Source organism: Amblyraja radiata, chromosome 13 (assembly GCF_010909765.2).
Source record: "Amblyraja radiata isolate CabotCenter1 chromosome 13, sAmbRad1.1.pri, whole genome shotgun sequence".
Taxonomy (NCBI): Eukaryota; Metazoa; Chordata; class Chondrichthyes; order Rajiformes; family Rajidae; genus Amblyraja; species Amblyraja radiata.
In genome coordinates, this window is record NC_045968.1 from 23221452 (window position 1) to 23234738 (window position 13287).

The following is a 13287-nucleotide window of genomic DNA, read 5'->3' on the forward strand; positions in this document are numbered from 1 at the left end:
CTTCCTCACCTTGGTGCCACTGTGTTATGTTGTGTCGTAGACTTTCTGTGTTTGTGCTTTTCTTTTCTTTAATTCAATTTTATTTTTAATATGTTTTATTATATATTATTTATTTATTTTTATGATACTGCCTGTAAGGAAAATTCATTTCGTTGTCTCTAATTGAGACAATGACAATAAATTTGAATACAATACAATACAATAAATCCGGCCCTGAGTGAGTAAGCCATTTGGCCCATTGTGTCTGCTCTGGATATCATATTGCAGTTAAAACACATTGGTAAGGTCACATTTTGAACATTGTGTTCAGTTTTGGTCACCCTGCTATAGAAAGGATGTTGTTAAGCTGGAAAGAGTGCAGAGAAGATTTATGAGGATGTTGCCAGAGCTTGAGGGCTGGAGCTTTAGGGAGAGATTGGGAAAGCTAGGACTTTATTTCTTAGAGTGCAGTAGGCTGAGTGGTCATCTTATAGAGGTGTATAGATCTTATAGATAAGATGAATGAGTCTTTTACTCAAAGTAAGGAAATCAAGAACCTGAGGGCAAGTTTTAGGGGAGAGGACAAAGATTCCATACTGTATCACTATATGCCTTTATCTGGTGTAAAGAAAAAAATGATGAGTAAGTGACTTTTAATGAAGAACCATAAAAAATATAATGTTTTTTTGTCATGGTTGTAAGACAATCATTGCTTAAGAGCAAAGAAGCCCATTCCATTACATGGTCATCTTATAAAATGATTGATAGGCAAATTGTTTGCAGGTTATTATTTGTGTAAATAACAGTCTTTGCAATTGGCATCATCTGAGGAATGGTAAAACAAATTGGACAGTCTAGAAATCTGAAATAAAAACTAGAAAATGTTGGAGATGCTTAGCAGGTCCAACAGCATCTGTGGGCACAGGAAATAATTAACTGTCTCTGGTCAACAAACTGCACAGACTATTTTGCTAATGTTTTTCATTGTTCTTCAGGATTCCACAACTTCTGCCGATTATAAGATTGCAGAGCCCATGACTGGCATAGTTAATCAACGCAACTTTGCAGAAAGGGAATAAGAATGACTTAACTATTGAGCTTTTAAAGCAGAGGGAGCAATATGTTATTTTCCTATTCAAAGCGGAGAGATGGATTTTGTCGGATGGGTAATTGGTTCACTTTAACATTTCCTTCCTTTATATAGAATCTGCTTGGATATTTTGTTTATGGCACCACATCTATTCTACCTATTTCTAACTGTGCTCTCTTGTTATGGCTTAACAATCATCACTTTGCTAATTTGGCAAGGATTACGAGAAAATATTAAGATCATCTATAGGTTTTTGCGTTAATCCCAATTGTCACTGTACTGGTTCACATCGGGATTCATTGAAAACCCAGGTTGTCATCTCAGTTTGGGATTGTAATCAATTGCTCAAGGTAACATAACATGTTTAACTATCAATGTTTGTTCTTCATATTTACAGTCTGCATTCAAAACTCATCCTGCAAATTATTAGTTTATTTGTAAAGTTGTCTTAAAATTTAGGGAGCAGGCTGGGTTGTAAAACTGGAACAGCAGCATCTAGACATATAACTATAATAATTAGTTTTCACAGATGGAATTTTTGAACTTCCACTGTAAAATAAATGTTGACGTAAACTCACTTCTACACCAGGGAAGGTTCAGGGTAGGACAAGGCAAGCATTTGGGTAAGTGCATTCCTTAATAAGGCATTCTTACTGGAAAGGATGTGGAGAAGCCAAACAGCAAGTACAAGTACAGTGAATTCAATATACATAAATAAATCATTTTGTTAATATTTACATAACCCATTTATAAACATTAGGACATGATAACGTGACATGTCACTCTCTCCTCCGATACACTGATTGAATTTAACCTTTTCACTAGTTTGTTGGAAAGGTAATGCTGTAAAGACTTGAGGATGTGACTACTCACTATCATTTCAGTGCCAACTGCAAGTGCAGCATCAACCTCACAGTGTGACCTAATCTTTTTTTAAATCCCATGAACGCAAGGACAAACCATTTTTTTCCCATCTGCTTGAGTCGATTTGAACTCCGGGCTTTAGAGATGAAAACATTGAATGTCGACCTACAGTTTAATTGTTGCCGCTGCTTCTATTTCTCATTACTGGCACAAACTCTGACAGGATCCCAGCAATCACGGGCAGCGATGTTTACAATCCAGAAGCCCCAAGTAATTCATCCTTGCACAATTAAATCGGCATTGCCCACACTGAAAAATAATTGGCAAAAGGATTGCGAAATAACTCCTTTTAAATTCACCGTGTCTTAAATAATAATGTTCATCCCTTGCACGTAGGCACACACAGTGTTTCATTCCAGTGACAGCACAAAAGGCCAAACTGCAGCATTTAGAGGTCTCTGGCAAGTTGTTTGTTCACAGTACAGTTTAGCTGTTGCTTAATGCTTGCACACCTTCACAAATACAGCAAATTCTCGATAGACATCTGTATTCTTTGCCAAGATGCAGCTTCTCTCGTTATGATTCGTTCCATTTAAAATAGAAAGGAAAAACCTTGTTCTGGGGAATTTGGAGAATGTTGAGCTCAGCTGTCGTTGCCAACATCAATATATATTTAGGCAGCTCTGTAACTGGCACTGTTGATGGTCTGATTATCGGGAAGCTGTCCGACCAGCAAAGTCACCAGGTGAAGGAAATGCCATCTTCTCCTCATGAGGAGATTGCCAACACGTAGGAGTACAGCGTGCGTTGACATTTATATACATAACTGAACACACACAGAGCATTCATTCATTCCCATTGCAACTGGTTTCTAAAGTGCTCCCTTGGTATGGCGTTAAATCATCTTCACAAAGCTGTCTCTTCACTTCTTGAATGGTGTCAGTCGCCCAATGTTCTGCCAAAAGTTGGAGGGCTTACGTTTGGGCTCGGCCAACATGTACACCTGCTGTTGTGGAACGGTTGAAGGTAGCATCGGATGTTTCTGCCTCAATGTTAGAAAGTCATAGTAAGGCCTTGTTACAGCTGAGAAAAGGAGGAGAAAATCTGGTTAGAATTCACATGCAAATGCTTCCGATCCCCAATTCAAGTCCAAACATTGATTGAATTGATTGAAAGGTACAGCATGGAAACAGGCTCTTTGGCCACTGAGTCCTTGCCGACCATTGATCATCATTCACACTAGTTCTATGTTATCCCACCTTTGCATTCACTCCCTACACATTAGGGGCAATTTATAGAGGCCAATAAACCTACAAACCCACACGTCTTTAGGACGTCTTAAACCGGAGCACCCAGAGAAAACCCATGCGGTCACGAGGAGAACATGCAAACGCCACACAGACTATTATAATTTCTCTGAACTGTTTCTTTATATATGCCTTTTTCTTAGACAACGGTATTAGTAAATGTTCTATCAGACTTGTCTGGGTTAGTTAGAATTAGAATCAGGTTTTGTACTACTGGTCTATACTGATACCTCTGGGCTTCCTTCTCACTACTGTCTAATCATAGCTGCCCCTCAACATCTCCACCTGGTTGGAAGCTCTGCATTCTAACCTGACACTGTGCAAGTAAATGATCACCAGATTTCCTTGGCTGATTTATATTTTATGAACCCCAAAACGTTCATCCTCAAACTACTTCAAGGCTTTTGAAAGATTCATTAATTCTCTCCGTGGTCATTTCAGGAAAAAAAAGTGTTCAGTCCCATCTGAAGAAATTAATTGCACAATTTCAGATACATATTTGAACTGGGCTCTGCTGTGGGACTATAGAATCCAACCTTTCTGTCCTGGGCCTCCTTCATGGCCAGAGGGAGGCCCACCGTAAATTGGAGGAGCACCACCTCATATCTCGCATGGGCAGTTTACACCTCAGCGGTATGAATATTGACTTCTCCAATTTCAGACAGTCCCTGCTTTCTCCTCCCCTTCCCAGCTCTTCCTCAGCCCACTATATCCGCCTCTTCCCTTCTTCCCACCCCCCCCCACCACCCTCACATCAGTCTGAAGAAGGGTCTCGACCCAAAATGTCACCTATTTCCTTAGCTCCATAGATGCTGCCTCACCCGCTGGGTTTCTCCAACATTTGTGTCTACCTTCGATTTTCCCGCATCTACAGTTCCTTCTTAAACATATAAATCAATAATGTCCCTTTAACAATACTGGGGAATTATGGTGACGTGCTGGCTCAATAAAAGTGGCCACTTGATCCCATCTGAATTTTCTCAGGCCCCTCCCATATTTTCAGCTGCCATAACTCTAAGTTGAAGAATTCCCACCTTAACCTCCTCTGTGCAAGAAGGAACTACAGACGCTGGTTCAAACCGTAGAAGGTGGGTGATGTTTTCGGGTCGAGATCCTTCTTCAGACTGCAGTCACCCATTCCTTCTCTCCAGAGATGCTGCCTGTCCTGCTGAGTTACTCCAGCTTTTGGTGTTTAACCTCCTCTGTATTTCCTTGCCCCTCTCCTCTTTGAAATCTCTTTCAAGTCAAACTCTCTGAGCAGGTTTTTTTTTTGCCATCTGCTCTGATACCTCTTTACGTAGCACGGGATCGACATGAAGATATGAAGATCAGTGCTGCTGGTAGCAGCTGTAATTACATGTATTTAGTATCAGCAACCAGGATGAAATCTCTCCCTCATGGAAGTGTGTTAGGGTGATCTGCACTGCACTCACGCACTCAATGAACCACAGCATGAGATGCAAACGGTGGTTTAAAATGGTTAATGGTGAGGTAGTTTTATCACTTTGTAGACTTGAGTTTTCCTCAAAAATAATATGTGGAGAAAGTTGATATGATATAAAGACCACATAGCCTATGGACTAATGGTGTTTCTTGAGGCACGGTAAAAGGGCAATGTGCAGCAAGGCAACAGCTCCTTTGTTTGGGAGTCAACTACTGCAAAGTTCTGCCGTCTGCAAGGCCCAAGGCATTAGGCATTGCAGGACAGACTTTACATTCTCTAAGATGTTTCCCTTCATATGACACGCTAAGGAAAGCAGATGAATTTATGAGTTGCAGAGGAGATTGTCAAAGAGGAGAGAGACCTAGTAGGGGAGGGGGTCACCCATGGGATCGCCAGGGTCAGGCTACAGCAGATTGCCATCATAAAACAAGGATTAAACAAGTGGTGGGGGAGGATTAAACTAAGGAGTTGTGGCGGGAAGTCATTAGGCTGGACAACGGTGGGCTTGGGAAACAAGAGGACTAGAAGTCAAATGTTGAGATAGGATTTGTGGCCACAACTGGAAGGGGAGGGGCTAGAGTGTGCAGATAGGAGGGGAGGTCTGCAGGCAAAGGAAATGCAACCAAGATGGGTAAGTTGTCTTATGAAAGCAAGCCTACCTGAAGCTGGTTCCTGGCCACTGAACACCAGTGGCCTGGATCTGCTCAGAAAGGTAGTGCTGAGCTAGCTCTCACAATTGTTGTCAGGCCCCATTTTCTGCAAGAGGTCTGTGCCATCTCTGGGGCACACATGCATCAACCAAAATCACTGATGTGTTATTCAGGTTTTCATTGAGTATAAACATATAAGAAACTGAAGCAGAGGTAGGCCTTTCCAGCCCTTGTAATGGTGATCAGCCACCATTGAATACATTTGTGGCTGATCAGTTACCTCAACACCAGTTTTCTGCACCATTCCCATATCTAATGATTCCTTAGATAGCGAAACATCTTGAATACACTGAGTGACTAAGACCTCACAGTCTTCTTGGCAGAGAATTTGAAAGATTGTGATGTGTTAAGAAATTTCTCCTCAAATTTGCCCTGAATATGTGACTTCTTATTATGAAACTTTAAGCCCTGGTTCTTGAAACCCCCGCCAGGAAAGACAAAACATCAACCTCCCTGTCAAACACAATGAGAATCTTGTACATTTTACTTTCTCAATTTGAGAGTGTAGATCCATTCTGCTCAATCCCTCTTCATATGTCAAAACTTTCATCCCGGTATTTATCTGGTGAATCGTTTGTGCATTGATTCTGTGGCAAATAAATTCTCCATTATGTGAAGATTTTCGACCTAATATTCTAGATATGGTCTGATTAGGTCTAGATGTTTTGGTGCAAGATGCCTTTACCCTCATACTGAAATATTTTTGAATAAATACCAAATTCCTTTCTAATTGCTTGTGGTATCTGGGTATTGACATTTTGTGATTTGTGTACAAGGATATCAAAATCTCTCAATGCTTCACTATTTATAAAACACTTTGATAATAGACAATAGGTGCGGGAGTAGGCCATTCGGCCCTTCAAGCCAGCACCACCATTCACTATGATCATGGCTGATCATCCACAATCAGTACCTCGTTTCTGCCTTCTTCCCATATCCCTTGACTCCACTATCTTTAAGAGTTCTATCTAACTCTCTCTTGAAAGCATTCAGAGAATCGGCCTCCACTGCTTTCTGAGGCAGAATTCCACAGATTCACAACTCTCTGGATGAAAAAGTTTTTCCTCATTTCTGTTCTAAATATCCTACCCCGTATTCTTAAACTGTGGCCCCTGGTTCTGGACTCCCCCAACACCGGGAACACGTTTCCTGCCTCTAGCGTGTCCAATCCCTTAATAATTTTATATGGTTCGGACTTTGGATCTTTCTCAGGATACAGAATAAACTGGAACAAAAGTGAAATTATGTCGATAAAACCGAAAGACTCAACACATCTCTTGAAATTCCCCTTTAAAATAGCCACAGAAAAATTTAAATATTTAGGAATTGAAATCACTAGAAACTATCACGCTATGTTTTACGCCAATTATAGCCCCTTAAGAAACTAAATAATCTAATAAAATTCTGGAAAACGCTCCCGACGTCTTTAATAGGTCGAATAAATGCTATAAAAATGATCTTTTTACCACAAATCCTATATTTATTTCAATCAATTCCAATATATCTTCCAAAAAAGTTTTTCAAAAAACTAGACTCAGATATTACAAATTTTATATGGGATTATAAATCCCACAGAATACAAAGAGCACACCTTAGTAAATCAAAAGAGATGGGTGGTCTAGTGCTCCCTAATTTTATGTACTATAATTGGGCAGTAAATATTAAAAATATGATTCACCTGCTGGACAATTCTGCCCAGCAGGTGGACTGGATTGTAATGGAGAGAGAGGACTGCTCTCCGTGTAATACAGGAGCGACTCTCCTCTCACCAATGAATCTGAATAACAAAAATTATAATAAAAATCCAATGATACATAGCACAATTAGAACTTGGAAACAAATAAAACAGAATCTAAAATTAAGAAATCTATCTCTTTTAATGCCAATAGTCAATAACCCGTCGTTTAAACCTTCAATTATAGATAAATAATTTACACAATGGGAAAGAATGGGAATTAAAATGCTCGGAGACTTGTATGAATTAGGAAAATTATTATAATTTCAACAATTACAACTGAAATATAATTTGAAAAATAATCAATATTTTAAATATCTTCAAATCCGTGACTATCTGAAAAAATACACAAAAGATTATCATAACATGTCCCCAGACTTATTGGATGAAGCCATGAAGACAAAGGCTGAATCAGCAAATCTAATATCATACTTATACAACATTATTTTAAATATAGAAATACCTACAACCGATGGTATTAGAAGAGACTGGGAACAAGAACTAGCTATAAAAATTTCAAAAGAGAGCTGGGATAAACACTTACTATATGTTCATAAATGCTCGATCAACGTACGACATACTCTAATTCAATATAAAACATTACATAGACTATATTATTCAAAAACTAAAATAAATAAACTTTTCCCCAATGTCTCACCCATTTGTGATAAATGTCAGTCACAAGAAGCTACCATAACGCACTCTTTTGTTTTTTGTATAAAAATCCAAACATTTTGGAATGAAATATTTGAAATCTTCATAAAGTTATTTAAAATAAAACTTGTACCAAAAGCAGAATGGATCATTTTTGGAATATCGGAAGGTAACCCCGAATTAAACGTGTTTCAAAAGAACTTACTTAATTACGGGCTAATAATGGGAAAAAAGCTTATACTCAAATTTTGGAAAAATGCTCCAATACCAACAATAAAAATGTGGATTTCAAACATGTTCGAAACACTACACTTGGAAGAGATGAGACTCCTCCTAGCAGGCAAAGCAGACCACTTCCAAAAGACGTGGTCTGCATTTATGGAACTATTACAAGCATAAGGTGCAATAGTAATTTAAAATATAAATGGTACCAGGATCTGGTAACGGGGGGTATAAAATAATTTTTTTTTTAAAAACACGGTTGGTATATCCTTTTTTGCGAGTTTTGTGTTACAATAGAGCGATTGTTTTTCCTTTTTTTTCCTTTTCTTTCTAGGGTCTTATTTCCTTTCTTTACTTCCTTCTCTAACTTCTTCCCCAAGGGGCTTTCTTTTCCCAACACTTTCCTGCACCTTCATGATTCTTGCTCACTTTCCTTACTTCTTTTATTTCTATCTTTTTTAAAGCTCGAAAAACCAAGTGGTACAACAAATGTAATAAGCTATATCTGATGTGTATTATTGTAATTTACTGTACTTCTAATAAAAAAATAATAAAAAAATAAATTAAAAAAAAAAAAAAAAATAAAAGTTTTTTTATATGGTTCAATAAGATCCCCTCTCAACCTTCTAAATTCCAGTTTATACAAGCCCTGACGCTCCATTCTTTCAACATATGACAGGCCCGCCATCCCGGTGAACCTAGGAGAGGTTGGACAAACTTGGATTGTTTTCTCTTGAACATCGGAGATTGAGTGGATACCTGATGTAAGTATAGAAAATTGAGAGACATAGATAGGTTAGATAACCTTTTTCCAAGGCGGGAATGTCAAAGACTAGAGGGCATAGCTTTAAAGTGAGAAGTGCAATGTTTAACGGAGATATGCAGGGCAAACTTTATTTTACATAGAGAGTTGTTGGCTCCTGGTATATGTTGCCAGGGGTGGTGGTGAAGGCAGATATGATAGGGGCATTTAAAAGGTGTTTAGATATGGATCACGTGCAGGCAAAGGAGATTAGTTTAACTTGGCATCACATTCAGCATGGACATTGTGGGTAAAAGGGTCTGTTTCTGTGCTGTACTGTTCTATGTTACACGCTCAAAAGACTAAAACCTGGCTGACTGTAAATGTATGCAGAGTAATATAAAACCCTGACTATAAAGGACTATATAACCCCGGATGCCTGGACGTGACTCAGTCACTCTGCAAGATCACGAGGGAGAGGACACGATTCTCATTCTAAGCTGTGAATCAACTGAAATGTGAGTCTGCAATGTACTTGCAATAAATGATTTGTTAGCCCTTAATGACAATGTTGCCCTGCTTTTGCTTGAAACTGCAATGCTTTATTAGGTCCCCCCCACTGGCCAGCAATATTGGAATTGGTGGAGAGGTGGAATATATTGCATTGGGGGACCAGCCCTCCCATGTGAAGCTGGGACCCAACGAGTCCCACTTAGTCTAGTTGTCTTTTAAATATATAATTGATTCTTCCTCGCAGGTGACTACATTCAATTCAGTCATTCAAATCAGTCAATGAAAGTAAGCATGCAGATACAGCAGGCAGTGAAGAAAGCGAATTGCATGTTGGCCTTTATAACATGAGGAGTTGAGTATATGAGCAAAGAGGTCCTTATGCAGTTGTATTGGGTCCTGGTGAAACCACACCTGGAGTATTGTGTGCAGTTTTGGTCCCCTAATTTGAGTAAGGACATTCTTGCTAATGAGAGAGTGCAGCGTAGGTTTACAAGGTTAATTCCCGGGATGGCGTGACTGTCATATGCTGAGAGAATGGAGCGGCTGGGCTTGAATACTCTGGAGTTTAGAAGGATGAGAGGGGATCTTATTGAAACATATAAGATTATTAAGGGTTTGGACATGCTAGAGGCAGGAAACATGCTCCTGATGTTGGGGGAGTCCAGAACCAGGGGCCACAGTTTAAGAGTAAGAGGTAAGCCACTTAGAACGGTGACGAGGAAACACTTTTTCTCACAGAGAGTTGTGAGTTTGTGGAATTCTCTGCCTCCGAGAGTGGTGGAGGCTGGTTCTCTGGATAATTTCAAGAAAGAGCTAGAGAGGGTTCTTAAAGATAGCAGAATCAGGGGATATGGGGAGAAGGCAGGAATGGGGTATTGATTGGGGATGATCAGCCATGATCACATTAAACGGCTCGAAGGGCCGAATGGCCTATTCCTGCACCTATTGTCTATTGTCAGTAAGATTTGGGGCTCATGACAAAATGTGTTGAGGTCTCGCTCTGTAATTACTCAATCTGTTGAAGATAAAGTCTAAACTGCCTGCCAAGATATTACTTTCATCAGAAGCAAGTTGCTGCCTCTACCCTATTATAATTTATTGAGTGGAATATTAAACTTTTTCAAACTGATGGATAACATGGTGTAAATTATTAAATAGCACTATGAGAGAGCAGAAAGCAATTTATAAATTACACTAATTAATTATGGTATATCAAATCAATTAATACAGAACCAAGGAATATAATTCTGCAGTTTTAATTTTCTTTACATATCCCCAAATCTCTACATCTTTATTGCTTATGATTGCCCTGTTGATGCTGTTTTAAATTCAGCTACGTTGCTGTTCCACAAAGAAAGCAGAAAATGCAGCAGAAATAGGCTGCTCCATCATTCAGTGAGATCAAGGTGAACCAGTCCCTCAAATCCATCCTACACAACGCAATATCCACCAACCTGGGTTCCAAAATTCTATTTTTCTCAGTACTGAACATACCCAGTAAGTAACTATCCACAGGCCTCATAGAAAGAGAATTGCAAATAGTTCACAGCCTACTTGAAGTAAATTCTCCTAATCTTAATTTGTCGGCACCATTCTCCAGAGACTATTACCCTGAGTTTTGAACTTGAGCCAAGGGAACCACTTTGGCATTCATCTGTCAAATTCTCCTAAGACTTCACTGCTCTTTTGAGTAAGAGGCCAATCATATTCATCACCCATCACGGTGCAATCCACTATTAGTTTAGTTTAGTTTAGAGATACAGCGTTGAAACAGACCCTAAGGCCCATCGAATCAATGGCGAACATCAATCACCCATTCCCAGTAATTTTATGTCATCCCACTTTCACATCCATCCCCCCCCCCAGCCTCCTCACCCCCCCCCCCCCCCAACCCCCCACTAGGAGCAATTTACAGAGGCCAATTAATCTACTTTATACAGCTGCACCACTATGCTACCCATGTTTCAATAGTTTTAATTGCTGTGAAACTAAACATGCGGTGCTCACAAGATGCAACATTTACTCCTAGTTCTCATACCTAGAATGTGTTCTTACTGTGGATTATAGGTCAAGCCAACACTTCTGCCAATTTTATTGGAATTGAAAGAGTGTTGTGTTTCATGTAGGGTCCTGAATCTAGAAGGGTTGACATAACATTAACATAAGAAACAGGAGTGGGGAGGGGCAGGTTGTTCATCCTCTGTCATTCATCAAGATCCTGGTTTATCTTGTAACTCCGCACCACTTTTATGCACTGTCCCCTTGATTTCCTCATAATCCAGAAATCCATTAGTCTCTGTTTTGAATGAAAATCACTGAAGTTCATGAAGCAGTCCAGGATACGGAATTCAAAAGATTCACCACCTATTAATCAGCTGACAATTAATCTGCCAACATGTTTTTAGGAAGTGGGAGAAACCACAGCACCCAGAGAGATAGTTACAGAGAGAACATGGAAATTATACACAGACAGCACCTGAGGTCAGGATTGAACCTGGGTTGCAGGAGCAGTGAGGCAACAGCACCAACTTTAGAGAAAAAATGCAAATCTATTGCGAATGCGGGCAGGGGAAATACAAACTGGAAAATTGATAGAGTTGTACAACACAGAAACAGGACATTTGGCCTGTTATGTTCATGCCTACTATCAAGTGACCATCTACACTAATCCTATTCACCAACAAATTAGTGCATAACATGCAATACCTTTGCAATACAAGTGCTCATCGAGATACTTCTTACATGATTTATCAAGTGATACAGATACAATGGTCTCATTAGGCTGTAACTTAATGTATGATTCTTCGATGAAAAGATATATTGTATTGACTGCTAGAGAGACTGAAACCTGAAAGAGACTGAAACCTGAAACTTCTGGTTTAATTAGACATATAATTAGACATTGGTCTATGCCAGAATTGTTAATGGATTTGCCTGGTTAAAGAACAATACAACTTCTTTCAGAAAGCTATTTTTTGATTTAAGCAAAGGTGAATACATATAACTGATGGCTAATGGCATAAAAATTCCTGTTAACCTGAAGACAAATTTTCACTGCATTAGCATCTTTTAAATAACGACACACATATGTTAGTTATGTTGGTTAAAATGAAAGGGCAAGTGGCTGATCACCTTTTCTGCCATTATTGAAAGAGGTCTCGGCTGAGAGTGGACATCCAGGACATAGCCCTACGTAAAATGTTGGGAGTCACATCCCCCCCTTTGCGCAGCAGAAGACGAGCCTGCGACATCCGCGGTGTCTCGAGGAGTTTAGTAGCTGGTGGGTGTTTTGGATGCTGGGGGGGAGGCTTATGCAGACATGTGGTTGACTGAGACAGAGATGAGGTCACATTCAGCAGCTGCTGGAGATCTTGTTCGAGAAACAGCAGTGGAGATAGAGAAGAGTGAGAAGAAGAAAAGAGAGAAAGAGATAGAACACATACAATTACAGTCACGAGAAGCAACAATACCTTGCCCTGAAAAGTGCATGAATTCAGAAAGGATGAAATAATTATAAAGAAGGATTCACAGCATTTGAAACAAAGCATATCAGACAAAGCACATACTGTGTAAAAGCTGACATTGTAAATCACATACATTAAAAGAAAGCGGAGGTCATTTTCATATAATAAATTACACACCATCAGCAACACAGTAATATTTTACATATATGTTGACACTTACATGCATATGGATTATATCATGTGTAAATTATCTACTTAATTGGCATAAGAACCCAGCCCGTGAGAAGCTTTAAATAGACAGAAATGATGAAATCAATGACATTTACTCTGACAGCAATTTACTCAGATTCCACTGCCAATGTGTAGTTAACACAAGAATTACTCATGAACCTATCTCAGTGAGAAAGCAAAGGACTATTTAAATGTGTTTCAGTGCAAGGATTCTATGTTTGATATTTGTCATTGGTATGTTGCTGTTATTCAACAAACAAATCATTTACCTTGAATAAGATTAGCATAAGTTCTTAGCCCTTATACTCAACTAATAGAAACATAGAGAATAG

General features: G+C 39.2%; 1 protein-coding gene across 8 annotated transcripts in view; it reads right to left on the reverse strand.

The window, feature by feature from the left end:
- Nucleotides 1-225: 225 nt before the first annotated feature.
- LOC116979703 (rho guanine nucleotide exchange factor 4-like) overlaps nt 226-13287 on the reverse strand; it is a 361797-nt gene continuing 348735 nt past the window's right edge. For 7 of the 8 annotated variants that reach the window (XM_033031416.1, XM_033031413.1, XM_033031412.1 and 4 more), the window contains 2 exons: nt 12393-12630; nt 2885-3016 (listed from right to left, as the gene is read on the reverse strand). In XM_033031416.1, the coding sequence (XP_032887307.1) occupies nt 12404-12630 (227 nt within the window). In that variant the 3' untranslated portion in view covers nt 2885-3016; nt 12393-12403. Of the gene's footprint in view, nt 3017-12392; nt 12631-13287 lie in introns of all 8 variants that reach the window. The other variant, XM_033031414.1, reaches the window with a different exon arrangement.